Source organism: Channa argus, chromosome 10 (genome assembly GCF_033026475.1).
Source record: "Channa argus isolate prfri chromosome 10, Channa argus male v1.0, whole genome shotgun sequence".
Lineage (NCBI taxonomy): Eukaryota > Metazoa > Chordata > Actinopteri > Anabantiformes > Channidae > Channa > Channa argus.
The window spans coordinates 7,098,950-7,118,284 of NC_090206.1; the positions used below are offsets into that span (position 1 = coordinate 7,098,950).

Consider the following 19,335-nt stretch of genomic DNA (forward strand, 5'->3'; position numbering starts at 1 on the left):
GTCCTGTGCTTGACTTTTAGTGCACTTGCAAACCATCTCCAAGTAACTCTGATACCTTGATTTGCTTGCACAGCACCTTGAATTTTGTGGTGTTTGGGTAAAGTATAACAAGGTTAGTGTGCTGGGTCTTTACAGTGGGAACATTTCAAAGAACGCTTGTTTGCATTAATTTCTCTAAAAGTAATCTCACTGAAGTGACTAATTCCACAAAAATAAACTAATCTGATCAAGTTTAGAACAAATCTTTATTTAACAAATGTACAACAGAACACATACAGGTATTAGCTACCCAAACACAAAACTACATGATCCATCTCACAGGTACATTTTTGTACACTAACATTAATCACATTTCTTATGCCATTTACAAATCAAACTGCCTACATCCTTGAGACAGATGAATCCGTGCTGCTGCAGCAACACGTAGCATCTTCTAGCCGTTTAACAACCATATTTTACATTACTGCCCTTTTACAAAGCATTTGCTTAAGAGTGATTTCCTACCTCTACAGTCACTCACTGGTTGATTTCACAATGTAAAGTGGTTAAAACAGCCAGCAGCACTAAGACACTGTTGATGTAACAGCAACAATATAGTTACTGTAGCTGATTTACATCTTACACATTTCATTTTTTGCCTGAATGCAATTAGGTTAAATTTTACGGTGTCGTGGCATTTTTTGGGAGCTAAAGGCTGAATGAGGTCAGGTAATCAAACTATAAGCCCGTGCTTTGGAAAAGCATCAGCAGAAATGTGAAGTATACACAATTTGTAGTTAATTGGCTAAAACATTAAAGAGTGACGTCACCAACTTTTGGCTTTAGTTTAGGTTATTAATGGCTTTAAACTTCCCCGACTTTCCTATATCAAAAGTTTTCTCTGCTTCCAGCTGACAAACTCTTCCAGAGGAGTTTTTCCATCCTTAATTCAGATTATTTTATCTAAAGGAGCTCTGGAAAAGCAGGTTGACCATCAGTACAACCTCCATAGTTTGAGCGATGACATGAAAACCTGAACTGAGGGTTCCTCTAAGTGTTGTCACCTGGAGGAGTTTTTCAGCAAGAAGCAGAGAAATATTTTAATATAGGGAAGTCAGAGGGAAGTTTAAAAGCATTATTGCACATTTACACCCTACACTAAAGCCCGAGACAGCAAGTCGGAAATTGGTAAAGTCCTTATTTAAAACCAGTGTTATATTACTTTAAAGTATGGGGTAACAGATTACACTAATCTCCTACTACACAAATCAACTGTAAACCAGGAGCTTAGGAAAACATCTTATTCCATTACTGAAAAAGGCAAAAAAAATAAAAATAATAACATTTTTTTTGAGTTTATAAGTGTATCTCACTACAATATTTTAGCTGTGGTCAGAATGCATTTCTTTGTTTCTTCTGCTGCCAGCTGTATCGGTAGTTTTCATACGTTTGTAGAAACTGTGCATTGTAATTTCTCACAGGACAATCAACCAAACTGATCAAAAAAAAATAAATCAACTAGAATTAATGCATCCTTGTTTCAGCTAATGAAATGTGGCAAGCAGAACTCCCTTTGCCCTTTTATCATTTGATCCCAAACAAACTTTTCCTGGTAAAAAAACCCATTTTCCTCTTGATCTAAAAAGATCTTTGCGGTTTGAGCACAGCAGGAGGAAATGATGACCTACTAGCTTCGCTGGTGAAATGATACTTGGGGATAGTGCTGCGTTGGATTGCTTGTCCTCGAGTGAAACACCACTGCGTGGCACACGACCATGTGTGTCATACGAACTGGAGCAGCAGCTCAAAGCACCTCTCTCAAACACACAGACACATCCATATATACTCTCATGTACGGCAAAGCGCGCACGCACACGCACGCACGCACGCACGCACGCACGCACGCACACACACACACACACACACACACACACACACACACACACACACACACACACACACACACACACACACACACACACACACACACACACACACACACACACACACACACACACACACACACACACACACACACACACACACACACACAGACTGCAGTGCTCTTCAGACAACAACCAAAGTGACCACGTTTATGATTTCAAAAACGCCTTAGTGAAATCTCAGTTTATTTCTTCATTTTGAGGTCGGCTTCCATGGCACTACGGCGACCCCTGGTGCCTCCATCCTGCAGTGGAGAGGGGTAGATAGAGAGGGGCAGAGAGAGAAAAAAGCGAGACAAAAAATTAACACAAAAGTGGCAAAGTCGTGGTCAGCTGGACAGAGTGAAGAGAGGCCATAGGGCAGGCCTCCACATGTGATTGCGCTCCGCACAAAAACACAGCACAGTCTGCCTTGGAGGCTTCCTCTCCAAATGAAGAACAAGAAAACAAAAAACTAAACAAAAACACTGATGATTTGAAAAGAAACGAAGGAAAAATATAATAATTAGAACATGCAGACACACAACCACACATAAAACAGAAAAGCAACAAAAAAACAACAACGGAAACCTGCATGGGGTCATTAACCGAAGGTTGACAGAAGCTTGGGTGATGAAAGGTTATGGGGGTGTGTTTACAGTGAAAATATTTTTTCCAAAAAGAACTTCAAGTTTATGGGGTGATTTGAGCAGTGTATTTTCTCGTGTATGTGTGTGTGTGTGTGTGTGTGTGTGAGAGAGAGAGAGAAAGAAAAACTGTAAGAAAGAAATTATCGAAGGTGAAAAGTGGCCTTTAATTCTTATCCACACTTCATTCAGTAGTGAGTGTGCTCTAACACTGGATGACCAGGGGAACTTTAGTATTTTATTGCTGAAGTAATACTGTCTTTCATTATGGAATGTGTAAGCAGTATTTAGCAATATCTGAAACAAAATATAAAGACCGGGATCTTTGCTGACGTCAGAACACAAAACTCATCTCCCCTCACACAAGCCCTGACTAAAACTATTAATAAATGAATATATGTTTTCTCCAAAATGATTTTAAAATAGGGCTGTTAAATGAAAATAAACTTTTTAATCACAGACTTTCTGTAGTTAATCGTGACTTACTACAGACAGAAGAGAACAAAAAGAAAGGAATTTAAAAAATGAACAAAGCACAGATGTAGGGTGGATGATCCTGGATGCAGAAGCATGGACACCATGAACTGTAGTCAGAACAATGAAGATAAAACTACTTACAGTGAATTTCCGGTAAAGTTCTAGTTACTATATACGCTCACTGGTCACTTTATTAGGTCTGTTCACCTCTACAGTCTAATCGATTCAATACAGCAGCTCAGCCATGAATTCTACTTTTACAATGTTACTATTTCTCAGCTTTTAGGTTGAAACTGTCACAAAGTTGATAATTCGACTGTTTATTATTGAGCTCATAGAGGGTGGTGGAGTCGTACTGGAGAGGTGGTTCAAGAACCTTTGGCCCCCTCGTTCATTTTAAATAGGGTGTCTACGTAATCACGGCAGGTAGAGCTGACATTACAGTTTGACGGGTGTTTTATTAAACTACTTTAACTGTTTCTTTGACTTGCTGAGCTGTATGTTTGTCTGTAATGATACAGTAAAAAAGTTGTCCACTTGAGGCTGGGATCAGTCTCCCTCTTGCTGCTGTGCACTGTGGGTGTGCGTATGTGTTAAGAGTGTGTAGGAGCTGCACTGCCCCTTTCTGAAACAGCATCAGAAACACCATAACTTCAGTCAGTGCACTAATTGAGTGCAAATAAAATGCTGAGAATCGATCAGCATTCCTACTCAGTCCCTGACACTGGTGATCATAACAGGACCCACATTGAAAGCAATTTAAAAAAATGTGGCTTTAAAAGGAATTTGCATTACCCTTAATTATCAAGTTAACGTTGACAGCCCTATTTTAAAATAGTATAAAATTAGATTTTCAATAAAAAAGAGAAAAACTTCTATTTGTATTCTTTCAGAAAATCACTATAATTAGTTTTTTATATTTAAGCTTTAATACATTTTATCTTCTTAATCATAGGCACCAAAACAGGGAAATTGACAGGGATGATATATTATTATAAATATTACTAAAAGGTTTGCTATTCAAATACTACAGAATAACCCCAATATTCATGCCAATATTATTTAAATCATTACCAGTCTTATTTTCTATTTATTTTTTTTTACCAATTCTTGGTTTCTACAGATAAGAGGTACAAACAAATGTATACAAGGTGTCCCATTGTGAGTGTGTGCATGTTTGCGTTGAAACAAGCGTGTGCGGAGCGTAGCCTGGTTCTGGTGAAATCTCAGGGAGAACCTGAATACTTACAAAAAGAGAGAGAAGGAAAGCAGGAGAGGCCATTGGGACACTGTCCTGTAGGAGGACAAACATTGGAGTGAGAAAGAGAGAGAAAACACACACGTGCGTGAGAAAGCAAGTTTCATACAAGTCTGCGTCAAACACAGAAGAACGCTGAGGGACAGGATTCCACTGATCTCAGCACAGCACATACACAAACACGTGTCACAAAGACGTCCAGACAGACAGACAGACACACACACACACACTCTAATATGCAGATAGTAAATTCCGATTAATGACACACAGACAGGAACACATAGATACACAGCCAAGAGGAAAACAAACAAATGTGTCTTTAAAACAGCTCACAAAAACCAGAGCACAGTTCCCATCATGGCTCCTATGAAAATCATGTCACATCATGACTTTCAGTGAAAGCAATTTCACTAACAACTTTTATATTAGAATATTGTCCAGCAGTGGGAGGGTCTCATTTCCATTTCAGCTGAGCCCGCTGTGTAGAAACAAGTGAACAAAGGTTAAGAGGTTTAATAGATTTGTAAAAACATTTGTTAGTTATATATTGTAGTAAACCATTTGCAATATTCAAATGTACCTTTAGACCTCAAGATTATCAAGAACATTCCCAGATGTCTCCAGTCTCAAACAGACTTTTCTAGACTCCAAGACACTTCAAAAATGCCATGAATAAGCAGGATCCTAATAGCAACAAACTGAAAACTTTCATACAGTTAAGAGATGGTAATACACCCACACAACAACACAAAAGGAACCACTGTGGACATGTGCACCCAGGTGGACAAACAGCTGCGTCAGTGACAGGCAGATGCAGATAGACAGAAGTTAGTGAGAAGCGCTGCAGTCAGCATGCAGGGCAGGAGTCAGCTGGCAAGTCATAACCAAGAATTACTGCATGAAAGCACTTCACAGCAAGCAGAGAGACGTGTTGACCACATCTCATATGTCTCAACAATTCAAAAGTGTGTACATTTGCACGCACACATTTGGCTTTTGGGACACTGAATGAATATGATTAGGCGGGTTTTTCCAAATTAAATTCCGTAGATTCATATATAAAAAAGAAGGACATATTTAATATTTATGTAACTAGATACATTAATAAAAGTATAGTCTGTATATTATAGTATTCACCTCAGGAACAATGATTTATTCAGCCTTCTCTCCTAATGGAAACATCATACAATAACATACATAATGCTGCCAGCACTGACCACAGATAATTTAAGATTATCATACTTAGGCTTTGGAGCAGCTATGATTGTTTCACATTGGAGTAACTATAAAGCACTGGAGGCAAAACCCTCCAAATGAATGATTTGGGGATTTATAATCAAAAGAAACACAAAAAAAATCCAGTTTACCCACAATATTTATGTTTTTTTTTTTAGGTTATTTTCATCCACAACAGAAAGAACAAAGCTTCTAGTTTCCATTCTAGTTGACTAGAGGAATGAAATGAACTTACAGTAGTGTGGAAAAGTTGGCATCCTCTTACATTGAAATTGCAAAATAATAAACCAAAGAATGTTTTTTAAACCACATAATATTTAGCACATTTAACTAGTACAAATGTTAATTCATCATCAAAACTAACAAAAATGTTCAATGACTGCATATAAAAGGAAGTTCTAGTAAAATAATGAATATTGTATTAGTGAAAACATTTAGATCCCCTTGTTAAATTCTCGAGTTTGTTTGTTTGTTTAAAGGGCAACTTTACCAATATTCAACTTGCTTTCTATGTCTTTAGTTTAGGGTGTAAATGTACATTAATGTTTTTAAACTCTCTCACCCTCTGATTTCCCTATAATTAAATATGTATCTGTATCTAGCTGAAAACTCCTCTGGATGATGAGATAATGAGGAGATCAAATGATGTCATCTGGAGGAGCTATAGATAGACAGGTTGACCATGATTACAACCTCCATAGTGTGAGCAACAAGACAACATAATCTGAACTGAAGGTTCCTCCAAGTGATGTCATCCAGTGGTAGTCTCAGGGATTTTGCTAAGAGCACGAAAAACAATGGGATCATATAAACAGCTTTTATAGGACTTTTATAGGAAAATGAAATTATTAAACCATCATTAAACTGGAGAGGGATATAGAATGTTTCTAAACAATTATGGGTACCAGTAGCAACTGTGAAGACGATCCAGAAATGGAAGAAATGTCGAGACACTAAGACTTTTCCAAGAAGACCTAGGGGAAAAAAAAAAAAAAAAACTCAAAGAAACTTTCTCCAGGGCTACGTAAGTACCCCAAAACCAACAGCAGGTGACCAGACAGAGACCTTAAAGGCGAATGGAATAAATTCCACAAGGTATGTGTTGCGAGAAAAAAACTGAGGAGATGAACCACCCTTCCCACTGTCAAACACGGTGGAGGCTTGTAGGGGGTACATGTCTCAGGCACTGCATAAAATGGAAACGAGAATGAACGCAGCCTAATTTCAGAGGATTTTGAGGGAAATCTGCGAACCATCAGTCAAAAAGCTAAAAATGAAGTGGAAGTAAATAACTCAACAAGACAATGATAAAAATCGACTCAGGAATGGTTTAAAAAGAATAAGGTTAATGTTTTAACATGTTCTCCCCAGTCTCTAGATTTAAATATCATTGAAAACCTGTGGGTAGATTTAAGGAAGACTACATGGCAGACAACCAAGCAATCTGGTAGACTTGATACAATTAGGCCAAAGAATTACACCTGAAAGGATACAAATGTTGTTAAGATGGTACCCAAGGACGTTATAAAGGCAAAGAGGGGACATACAAAGTGTTAAAGAAAAATTCAGAAAGGGGATGCAAACTTTTGCAATTATATAATTTTACTATAACTTTCTTTTTATAAACTCATTAGTTATTTTAACTTCTGTTTTTGCTGAATAAGCATTAAACATTTTGCTGGTGTAAAAAAATCTTTGTTTTACACCTTTTGCTATTTCAAAGTAAGGAGAAGCAAAGTTTTGTATCAATTTAATTTTGCTTACCAGTAAAGAAGAACACACACTGCTTTGTACTCACATACAATGCCTTAGGCAATGAGATACCAGGATTAGACATTATAACTGTTACCTTGATTTTTACATCTCCACCTGACCTGCATAATAAAGGACAACGAGGAAGAGCAAGAGGACGCTTTAGTCTGTGCAAACCAGTGCACGTTTCCTTCCAAAGCAAGACAGACTACTCCAAGAGTGATTTCAAATGTTTCTATGACTGTAATCACTTTTGTGTCCATAAAACCAGGTAGGTTGTGCAGTAAATCTAATTATTTATGTCTAGTCTAAAATTAATACATTTGTGACTTAATTATATGCGCGAGAATAAGAAATAAGAACAATGAGTATGCAGCATTGCCAGAGATCTCAACAACCAATAGGAAGTTGTTAAAGCACTGTTGATATTTTCACACAGATCATGAGTTTGAAATAGTTTTTAAACAGAGTGAAATTTGAGAATCTGGAGGCTTTGCATGTTTTATCAAAATGAGATCTGTTTAGCATTTTTTAGTGAAAGCTAATTTTACCCCTCATCAAGTCGCTCAACCCACCTTCTCAGCTGGTTCTCCAGGCTTACGATTTCCCTCCCTTCCACGGAGGCTCTTAGCAGAGATTGCGCTCTCTGAGGTCTGCATGATGAGCTGTGTGGCCAGAAACTGCTGGACATGCTCCAGGACGTCACGCTGCATCTCTAGTGCCATGTGGTACACATCGTGGTCTGATGAGTTGTACATGACGGCATTCTGAAACATCAGCATGATGTCTCGCTGAAACTCAGCTGTTGTACGGATCACGCCGGACTCAATGTTCTTTTTAATGGCTGACAGGTCCATTGGTCTAGAGGAGAAAGGGTGGTGGGGGTATCAGGGGAGAGGGATATGTTTATTAAAATTTGTATCTAATATGGACAATGGACTGTACCTTCTATTGTCCAGTAGAATTTTTTCACCATTTATTAGATGCGAGAGTGTATATTATTGTGGGCTGATACTCAGATTACTTAAGGTCCCCTGTTGTGTCAAGTCTATTTATGCAAGCTAATGAGTGTAATTTCACTAAAATCATGTGTGGGTGTGCGTGTGTGTTGGGGGGGCTCAGACCTGTGGACAATGCTGTGGTAACCGGGGGCAATGTCATCTGAGACAGGCTGCAGGAAGACACTGGCATACCTAGGAGACCCAGGACATTAGCAATAGAAAAAAAAAAATTGTTTTCCTGCCATATGATGCTTATGTTCATGAGGCCATATTTTCATGATTAGAAATGCATGCCCTAGATTTCTCTAACTAGGTAAATAGGTTGTTATAAAAAGTAAGAAACATTTACACTTTTGAATACTGCAAGAAAAAAAAAACTGAATAAAAACATGCAGACTAAAGGAACTTGGTTCAGAACTAGCCCGAATGATTTCACAAAGCTTTGGTTGCCAGGTAGGTCTGACTAATGTTATGTGCCAGTTTTAATCATCATATTCTACACTACTCTATATTACATAGGTATTAAACATGGTATCGTTCATGACTGACACTTTTTATATATAACTTGGTCTGTTTCCATGTTTGCCAAGTGTTGGTAATGCATATACTAAATTAAAATGTTCCGAAATTTTGTTCTCCGGTTTATCTGGGCAGATTTTAGTTTAGTTTAAACGGTGCATTATTATTGTCTATATGTCAATATAGACATTGTGTAATCGGAGTATTTTTTTATCATGGCTGTATATTTTTATTGTAAATTTAACTCAAGATTTCCCTATTTATTAGTAGAAGGGTCTGATAAATCTCTTTATTGGATTGTCTGATGGTCCAGAATGTACCGATGCTGTCCATGTCTGCACCAAAAACACATTTAAAACTAGATCAATAAATACCATCATGTTCAATCCACATGCTAGTAGATGGCAAATGACAGCTTAGTAAAAATCAAAATGACTTAAAAACCCAAAGAACAACAGAAAACATTCTAACTGAGACTGGCAGCGAGGTATTGCAAACAAAAACTGTTTGATTATTGTGTTCGACCAAGAAGCCAAGAAGCTCCACCTGTGGTTGGCTGCAGCTCTCCACACTAGCATGATGGCTTTCTTCCAGATCTTTTGAGCCTGGACTGCCTCCTGGTCCTCACCACATGTAGAGCTGATGGGGAGAGTGGGAAATGAAGAGAGGATTGTAAGTTCACAGTGAATAGCAATGAAAAGCAGAAGAGAAACCACAGAGCACAGAGAAAAAAAAGCCCAGTGTGGGAATTTTGATGTCAGCAGTCACAGCCTGTTTAGCTCAGAGAATCTAATCTGATTCATAGGTCGTGACAAGAATATTTATGACAAATGCTAGCTAAGCTTTATCCAGTTTTAACACAGCACTGCTCACAATGCTGTTTTGCAATAAAAGCAGGGGTTATATCAGGACACTGCTCTGGATCCACACAAGCCATTTTACAACAGGTAACAGCTTAAAATTATTATTCTGATACAGTTATCACGTTTTCTTCAGCCATGACTGGTACCTACAGCTGCGAGGAAGAGGCTGGGCTGCTGGCCAGTGAATCAGCTGTGTAGCGCTGGGAGGCTGGGCCATAGCCGTCTTCACTTTCACTGGCAGCCCGCTCCACCTCTGACAGGTAAGGACCCTCCCCCTCCCCACACTCCTCCTTCAGGTCCATTCCTTCTTCTGGGTCACCCTCACTACCCGCATCCTCTTCCTTCACATCCTGGATTTAAGAAAACACACACACACAAAAGTAAAAAGACTATTTTACAAAACATTGTGTATGTGTGTAGGTATGCTTACATGCATTACCTTGGACTCTTTCCCAGAGACTGAGCTATCCTCAGAGTCTAAAAACAAAAAAAGAGAAGAGGATTAACAACACATAAGCATAATTTATGTGTGTGTTGGCGCGTGCATGTGCAAGGCAGCACGGTGAAGCTAGAAGGTCCCGGGTTTGCATCCACCTGCTGGCTGCAGCCTTTTTGTGTGAGGTTTGCATCTTCTCCATATGCTTGCCGTTTGACGTGCATGTTAGGTTAATGGGTAACTCTAAATTGACCGGAGTTGTGAATGGCTGTCTCTGTGTATGCATCTCTGTTTTGGCTCTGAAACAGACTGGCAACCTTTCCAGTGTGTACCCCACCTCTCACCCAATGACAGCTGAGATCAGCCAGCTCCCCACAACCCTGAACAGGATGAGTGGTTAGATATTGGATGGACAGATATGTGTGTGTGTCTGTGTATACACAACCTAGGCAAGGTGGATTGGGTTCTGGTTGGCTCCACTCTTCACCCTCACTCTTCACCACTGCCTCAGTGGCCTCCTTCCCCATCACACCCTCCTCTGTAATCTCACTTCTTGTGGCGCCATCATCAGAGGCAATAGAAGAAATTATATCACTTCCTGTCACCTCAGGTCCCTCACAGTTTCCTTTAAGCTGTTCTTCTCTTTTAGTTTCAGGTTGGTTCTGGGTCTCTGTGCTAGCAGAGACTGACATTTCAGTCACTGCCTGAGCCTCCTGTATGGGGTCAGAGTCTTGAGCTGTAGGTGTAGGGTCTGAAGTTTTCAGCTCCTGGGTCTCCCAAGGACCAGGGAGAGTGTGTCCTTCAGAAACAGCCTCTTCACATAAAGAGAGCGCTGCTTCCACCGCTGCCGCATCCAAAACCTCCACGGAGTCATCGACCTGGGAAAGAAGGAGGAAGATGGAGGTGACCAAAGATGGAGACAAACGGGTTTTGATGTATTGAATAGCATCAAACACACACACACACACACACACACACACACACACACACGCACACACACACACACACACACACACACACACAATCTAGCATATACTACCCTGTGTGATTTTTCTAAGTTTACTAAAACATAATTCTAAATCGTTAAGTGCCCTTTTAAACATGAACATAGTCAATACCTTCTCCTCAATGATAGCAATGATGTCTCCTACTGTCTCCAGGTCCAGTTCCTCTTCGATATAAGATACAGCTACAAGGTCCTCTTCTACTAATCCCGCCTCCTCACCCAGCTCTGCCTTTACTGCAGCTTCTGCTTCACCCTCTGTAAACACACACAGCTAGAAACTGATCTGCAGTACATATATGATACATGCTACCACAATATTGTCATCGGGAAAGAGGAAAGTGGACAAGGAGACTTGGTGGTGGAACGAGGAAGTTCAGGAGCGTATACAGAGAAAGAGGTTAGCTAAGAAGAAGAGGACTGAAGAGAGTAGACAGGAGTACAGGGAGATGCAGGGTAAGGTGAAGGTAGAGGTGGCAAAGGCCAAACAAAGAGCATATGAGGACTTGTATATTAGTTTGGACAGTAAGGAGGGAGAGGTGGATTTGTACAGGTTGGGCAGATAGATAGAAATGGGAAGGATGTGCAGCTGGTTAGGGTGAATAAAGATAAGGATGGAAATGTATTGACGCTAAGAGTGTGATGGGAATATGGAAGGAGAACTTTGAAGAGTTGACGAATGAGGAAAATGAAAGGGAACGAAGAGTAGAAGAGGTGACTGGAGCAGGTGTGGAGCAGGAAGTAGCAAAGATTAGTAAGAGGGAAGTGAGGAGGGCGTTGAAGAGGATGAAGAGTGGGAAGGCAGTTGGTCCTGATGACCAGTAGTGGCAGTAGTTTCTGACTAGTTTGTTTAACAAGATCTTGGAGAGTGAGAGGATGCAGAGGAATGGAAGAGAAGTGTACTGGTGCCCATTTTTAAGAACAAGGGAGATGTGCAGAGCTGTGGTAACTACAGAGGAATAAAGCTGATGAGCCAAACAGTGAAGTTGTGGGAAAGAGTAGTGGAAGCTCGGCTGAGGGCAGAGGTGAACATTTGTGAGCAGCAATATGGTTTGATGCCTAGAAAGAGAACAACAGGTGCAGTATTTGCTTTGAGGATGCTGATGGAGACGTACAGAGAAGGTCATAGGGAGTTGCATTGTTTCTTCGTAGATTTAGAGAAAGTGTATGACAGAGAGGAGCCATGGTATTGTATGAAGTCTGGAGTGGCAGAGAAGTATGTTAGAGTGGTGCAGGACATGTATGACAGCTGTAAGACCGTGGTGAGGTGTGCTGTAGGTGTGACAGAGGAGTTCAAGGTGGAGGTGGGTCTGCATCAAGGATCGGCTCTGAGCCCCTTCTTGTTTGCTCTTGTGATGGACAAGCTGACAGATGAAGTTAGACAGTAATCTCCATGGACTATGATGTTTGCAGATGTCATTGTGATCTCTAGTGGGAGCAGGGAGCAGGAGGAGGAAAATCTAGAGAGGTGGAGGTCTGTGTTGTTTGATAAAAGAGTATCAGCGAGAATGAAAGGAAAGGTGTTTAAGATGATGGTGAGACCAGAGATGTTTTTCGGCTTAGAGACAGTGGTACTGAAGAAAAGAAGAAGGCAGAGCTGGAGGTAGCAGAGCTTAAGATGTTGAGTTTCTCTTTGGGAGTGTCGAGGATGGACAGGATCAGGAATGTGGACATCAGAGGGACAGCTCATGTTAGATGTTTTGGAGATAAAGTCAAAGAGACCAGATTGAGGTGGATTGGACATGTTCAGAGGAGAGACTGTGAATATATCGGCAGAAGGATGCTGAGGTTGGAGCTGCCAGGCAGGAGGTCTAGAGGACGACCAAAGAGGAGATTTATGGATGTAGTGAGAGAGGCCATGAAAAGTTAGTTGGTGTGAGGGAAGAGGAGGCCGAGGACAGGGTTAGATGGAGGCACATGATTCACTGATGACCCCTGAAGGGGAACAGCCGAAAGGAAAAGAAGAAGAAGAAGAATATGATGTGTATCTGCTGACGACACAACACATGTAGAGCCAGGACATACTGAATGTTTTCAAATCTCCATGAATACGTGTCCCAAAGGAACAACCAAATGGCAAACAAGGCAAGTGTGCCATGAGTGTGTGTCTCCCAAATTTCATCCTTGATACAAGTAAGGGACCATTCAATAACACATTCTAAAAACTAGGAAATGTGGCTATGTGTGAGCAAAGTATATTTACCTGTGAAGACCTCGTGACCAGGAGGTAAGGCCGTGGCTGTAGTTGCTGTTTGTACCCCGTTGGTAAGATTCCCAGTAGAGTCTCCCTCAACAACCTAATGTTAAATAATACAAAGAAAGTACTGCTTTTAGACACACAGCAAAAAAAACAAAACAAAAAAAACATAAAAATCTAATTTGAATTTTCCTGTAAGAGATGCCACTTGTAAATCATTACTGATAAAAAAAAAATTACAAAAAGGAAGAATGAAGGTGCTCTGAAAAGCTATAAACTGTGGTATCCTACTGCTGTTCTGCATTCTGATATTTTATAAACCCCTACAGGTTACGTTTAGAACAGTATTTTAGAAATTGGCATTCAATGTGTATATGGCACTGAAAAGATTAAATGTAACAACTCATCAGTGATTAAAGTTAGTGTTGGTTGTTGTTTCATAGTATGTTTATCTTTGTGGTATATAGTTTTATAGACTAAATCTAAGGTAAGCAGCATCTTACCAGGTGGGTTTGGATTAGGTTGCCTTTCTTCAGCAGTTCTGACAGTAGAGGTGAAGGTGGTGGCGTTGCCTTCTGGGTTAGGAGCCTCTTCTGTGGTGAGTCATCTACTAGAGCGGCCAGGCCTCCATCTCTGGGCCCTGGGCCTGGAGCATCTGTCACTGGTAGAAACACTCCAATCCCCTGGGACTGGCAGAGATAACAATGAATCTGTGAGTGCTTGGAATAATGAACTCTAACCAGTAATGTTGAGTTTGAATTACAACCTTTTCTTAAATTTGTTTCCTCACATCACTGCTAGACACACATATGATGCCCCTTTCATACATTCACTAGTATTCAGACATTATCCTGACTTTGTGTGAATGCACATGTGCGAGTTAGATAGTACTGACATTACCCAGACGTTATCCTTTGAGCCCCCTGGTACAATGTCGGTATTATGTGCGTGAGCTTGTGAATGTAACGCACGTCTCAAATCACCGAGGATTAAAAGCAAGCGAATGGGCGCATCAATGACATTTCTATCACTCAACTGCAGTTGTAGTTGAGTGATAGAACCTTTTTTTATTAGATGCACAGCTCCAATGTGCTGTAAGCAACTACAGGTTAAGCTTTCGACCGTGCTGTGATGTCCGAGGCTGAATTCTCCTAACATTGTCGGGAGTTCATAGGTGAAAGAGGCTTGAGTATGTTCTTACAACTGTGTGGGTGGTGGTGTCATCAGAAGCAACAACTCCTGTATCCATGGGTGGTGTGTGGACAGAAGAGTCAGCCTGAGAATCCGAGGTTGGTGGGCTGGCACCCAAAGGAGAACGTACAGTTACACTGGGCAAACGCTTTGGTGTGTTTTTCACAGCCTGACGAGCTGCAACAGAGTGCGGGGGTCAGAGAGGATGAGCACAATAATGAATTGATTTTCTTATACAACCTAAACTGCAGCACACAAGATATCATGTGATAGAATTGTATTTCCACCCCAACACATAAGAGAAACAACCCCTTGTCTTAACATGGAATAAATAACGTTCCAAGAAAAGGCCATGTTAAAGGATTTGAGTACTTATGAATACAAATCTATGTTTATGCTTCTTTGCAATGTCATAAAACTATGTAACAATGCAGTTATTATGTATTTAAAAAAATGATAAAGCCGGAATAACCCTACCTAGGTATGCTATTTCTGTGGCTTTTCTCTTCTGCTCTGCTTCTTCTTCATCTTGCTTCTTTTTTCTGGAGTTGAAAAACAAAACAAAACACTTCAACAAGAATTTCAGGTGATGGTAGCAAAAGTAACGGAGAGGGGTAAAGATGCGGCTAAAAAAATCCAACCCTCTGAAACCCTCTGACTTTTGCTAAGTCTCCTCCTGAGTCATTACACACGAGCCAAGACAGTGTAGGTGTTTTATTCTTGACATTTGACTGTAAAAACAGTCAGGGTAATGTAAATCAATGTAGAAGCAAGATTAAACACATGTAAAAAACAGTTTATCCGTGATGCTGAGGTTAATGTACAGCAGAAGCTGGTCATTAGCTTTCTCACCTAGTTAAATGCTAAACAAGGACAGGTTGAGAAGTTGGATGACCGACTAACTGAACCTTGCCATGCGTAGTCCTATACTGCCCTTGAAGTCAATAAAAATCTGAGTAAATTTACAATTCACATATTAAACATCTATTAATATATGAGTGAAACATCTGTGTCAAAGTGTGTTAGAAAACTGTAGCAAAGAGAAAACCTTACAGTGTGATCTCTGCCCACAGCTCTTTGAGCTGGGAGTCCATGTGACCTGTCTGTATCAGATCCACCTCCTTCTTCAACTTTCTGGGGAAACAGAAATCAGAGCAATTATAGGCCTTTTCTCAGAGTTATCAATGTCTTTCTTTTTAATGTGTATGTACCTGTACTGCTCCTGCGTGTCTCGCAACAGTTTTTTTAGTTCCTCTATCCTCTCAGCTGTCAGCCTACGAACAATGACATCTTCAATGGTCTCAACCACCTCACCCTTCTCACCACGTTTACGCCTAGAGCAAAGAAGGACGCAAACTCCAAGTTAATCCATGAAACAATTTAAGTTTTACTCTGTGTGTGTGTGAGTGTGTGTGTTGTAGTACTGACTTTGGAGCTTCAGTGGCCTCCAGCAGCTCAGAGTACTGTGAGGCACAATGCTGAGAGACAGAGAGAGCATTGTCTTGAAACAAACATTGGCAACAAAAACAATGTCCTATTCCTGCAGCACAACTTTCGTACTTTCGACTTTTGTATTGGACAGTGAGACAAAAAAAAAAAAAAATGGATAGTGTTACAGCTCTTTCACCTTCTGTGAGAACCAATCAGGCGGACGACCAGGCTCTGAGAAAGGCTTGATAGCTCGGCTTACAGACACCCTGGAAGACAGAGAGATTCGCCATAATGAGCAAACAGGTTAAGAAGACAATCAGACAAAAGATACATGTACAGAACTGAAGACATAAATTCATTTTAGGAATAAATGAATACAGGGGGAAGAAGACCAGGAAATGTGACATGATCAGTTATTACCAACATGGGGACAGTTCACAGAAAACACAAATACAGTACTTTTTTTGCTCAATGATAATAATAATAATAGATATGGAACTTCTCACAAGCAGTCACAAAATTTCACAACCAGGACTGTGTGAGATCCTGACACGGTTCAGATACTGTGATACTGTCCCTGTCTGACCTCTAGTGGGGGAATTATGACTTTGCTATTACTGTGCTGTACACACACATATATCTACATATAGATCCATCCATCCATCCATCCATCCATCCATAGAGAAAGAGAGAGAGGGACTACTCAGGATTTATTCTTACCAGTTTTGGTCACCACTCCTCATGACAGAGGACGCCAGGCAAAGTTTCTCCCTGACTGACCAGGGCTCTGTTGGCCCTACATTTAGCATCTTGTGCTCTGTGGGGAAAAAGTAAACTGTTCAAATTTACAGACTAATTACAATATGTCCAGGAATTCAGTCACTGACCTACTACTACGTTTTACAAAAAAAAGGAGAAAAAAATCGCTACATGTTTAATAGATTTATTGAACTAGTAACTTGCTTACTTTTCTGTCATAAAACTATAAACACAATCTTGTCCATATAATGTACACAAAAGGATGATACTTGGGGACACTGGGGACAAAATAATGAGTTACTATCCCCTTTTTTATGGTGGTGAAGTTAACATTTCCTTTTTTGTTCGTAGCTAGGTAACGTTAGGCATATATTTCACTTCTTTTCGAAATATTTAGTCGAAGTAAAACAAATTAACTGTTTGTTTTCTTCATGTTAGATAGAACTAAATACATCCGATTCTCTGTGTTGACTCAGTAAGACAATTAAACACACAGCACAGGATTCCTCACTCATTCATTGTATTATTTATCACGGAGTAGATCGATCCGTTAGCTATATTAGCTTGTATCGTATTCAGGGATGCTATTAAAATGTATTATTACATTAAAAAATATTAGTGCCAGGAATTGAATACAGTTTAAAAAAAACAGAAATTAAAAGATATAAGCTATAGCTCGGTTACAGTAAAATGGTTAATGTGAGAGGTGTCAAGTGGCTAATGTGTAAAAAAAGTAGCATTAGCTTAGCAATGTTGATTACGGGGGGACAGATTCATGAGACACACATAGCTAGACGGTCTAGCATTTTATCAAACAACGACGCTGCAAAGTCAACTAATTTAAACACACGTCAATGTGTGTAGTTGGTTTGGTGTTAATATTCGCTATAAATTATAAGAATAGTCGAGAAAGGTTAGAAAATATTACTCACTGCCGATACCGCTCGCCATTTCTTTTGTAACAAGGCCCTAAGCACAACTTCCGCCGGAGGGATTTCAGAGGTACACACGCGCGCACGCGCGCGCACACTCAACTGGAAAACAAGGTAGCAGCGCGACTGTGGAAAAAACGGTTTGTTTGTTTTTTATCGAGTCAGTTATACTTTAAAACTAATTGGCAAAAGGATGAAATATAATTTCATTAAAGTTGCTTACAGCGCTAAATGTTTATCCTAAGTTCACTGTATCTTGACTGAGGAACGATCAGAGTGAAGAAGGTGATTTTGTGTGACAGAGGTCAGTATTCTCTGATGCAAAAGATCAACGGCTCTCGGCTTGACCCGTCAGGGGTCGCCACAGCCGTACGTGTTGATTTAGCGAGCGTATTTACGACGGATGCCCTTCCTGCCTTAACCCTCCCACCACCAAGAGTACCAAGGTGGCCCTTGGTGTCTGGACGGGGCCACAACTGGTGGGGCAGGATTAAGGCTATGCTCTACCATGGACCAGCAGACCTGCAGTATTCTCTTATGCCAATTCATATATTAATTAACCTTTACAGGTGTTTAAAACTGGTTTCATATCTTCATGTATGTAGGAATAGGATATCATTCTGGTGTAAATCTTTTATAGTCATTTTGCACGGAAAAATATAGATCATACTCAAAAAATGTGGACTACACTATATGGGATGCAAAGTTCTTAGAATATTGCCAGTATTTCTGGTGATTTCATCAAAAACAAATTGGCCACTTTTAAACATATTTACTAATACTACCATAACTGTTGTAGACCTAATGAAACGCAATGCAGAATTATATGAGTCAATAAGCCAGTTTATTAAAACATTGCTCAACTCTTTGTAGATGGAAGTTACCTAAATGGTTAATTAATTTAGAATGATGAAATGATCAGAACCTACCCGAAGAATGTGTTCTTTATTTTACTCACTTTTTCTAAAAGAAAAGGACAGAAATTACAGAATTAACAGCAACATTGGTTATTTTCTGTAGTTTGTGTTTGCTGAAAACAAAAGGTGACATAAATATTAACCTTTAAAAACAATTTAACTGACTTAGCCCATTGTGTCAGTGAAGATTCATCCAGGTTTGGTTATCAAAAGATTGAATCATGTGCCCTGGACTTCTTTCTTTTTGGTTCCAAACATTTCACTACTTATCCAAGCAGCTTCTTCAGCCTGAATAAAGTGGTTAGGGAAGTCAGTTATATCCTGCAGAGTACGCCTTTCTTCCACCCTGACCTGAACAGGTCCATTAAGGTGTGAGCTGGGAACAGTGTGGAGTCATTGAGATGTAATGATTTCGACCCTAAGTCCCTAAAGCCCTAAGAAGGAGGTCGTTAGGTGTGCCCCTCTTAGTGGATGTATGAAGTGGTCTTAATCTCCCTGGGGATAGATGAAAGGGCAGCATGAAAAATCGGGGACAGGTTGTGAACTGCATAAACTATGTTGCTCCTCTTGTGTTTAGGTATTTGGTCTTTGTGTTAGTGGCTTTGAACAGGTATGTGGTGTATTCTGAAGATCCTTTTGAGCTTCTCTGACACTCCAGCCATGTCAGGAATCACCAGGTTTTCCCTTTGACTCTGAGTCTCTGCTCTGTTCATCGCCCTTCTGTTGGATCTGTATGCCATCTTGTTTAATACCCACTTAGGCCTTGAAAGCTGTTCTCAGATGTCTATCGTCCTTCTTTTTGGGTGATTATTGTT

At 40.1% G+C, this 19,335-nt stretch overlaps 1 protein-coding gene across 9 annotated transcripts; it reads right to left on the reverse strand.

The window, feature by feature from the left end:
• Positions 1-226: 226 nt before the first annotated feature.
• On the reverse strand, positions 227-17,756 carry brd8b (bromodomain containing 8b). Of its 9 annotated transcripts, XR_010915417.1 has the most exons (20): positions 17,604-17,755; positions 16,633-16,729; positions 16,109-16,178; positions 15,910-15,959; positions 15,693-15,815; positions 15,535-15,615; positions 14,959-15,023; positions 14,492-14,658; positions 13,794-13,979; positions 13,297-13,390; positions 11,209-11,351; positions 10,536-10,968; positions 10,094-10,131; positions 9,805-10,004; positions 9,338-9,430; positions 8,396-8,464; positions 7,847-8,132; positions 6,425-6,493; positions 4,864-6,298; positions 4,177-4,761 (listed from the first exon to the last, which is right to left on the reverse strand). XR_010915417.1 is itself a non-coding variant. In XM_067518934.1 (19 exons), exons 1-19 carry the CDS (start codon positions 17,620-17,622, stop codon positions 2,108-2,110), a joined length of 2,319 nt encoding a protein of 772 aa, XP_067375035.1. In that variant the 5' UTR covers positions 17,623-17,755; the 3' UTR covers positions 227-2,107. The 9 variants fall into 9 exon arrangements, 7 of the variants coding, with proteins under 7 accessions (XP_067375035.1, XP_067375036.1, XP_067375033.1 ...); XM_067518934.1 differs by lacking the exons at positions 4,864-6,298; positions 6,425-6,493 and adding an exon at positions 227-2,167 and having other exon boundaries at positions 4,275-4,319; XR_010915416.1 differs by having other exon boundaries at positions 4,864-6,493.
• Positions 17,757-19,335: the final 1,579 nt, after the last annotated feature.

Bases quoted from the DNA above. Each gene is read 5' to 3' on its own strand.
- brd8b (XM_067518932.1), bottom strand. The intron at 13,980-14,491 runs GTAAGAACATAC...TATCTCTGCCAG, and splicing joins ACACCACCACCCACACAGTT to TCCCAGGGGATTGGAGTGTT. The intron at 8,465-9,337 runs GTGGAGCTTCTT...TGGGTCTCCTAG, and splicing joins AGAGCTGCAGCCAACCACAG to GTATGCCAGTGTCTTCCTGC.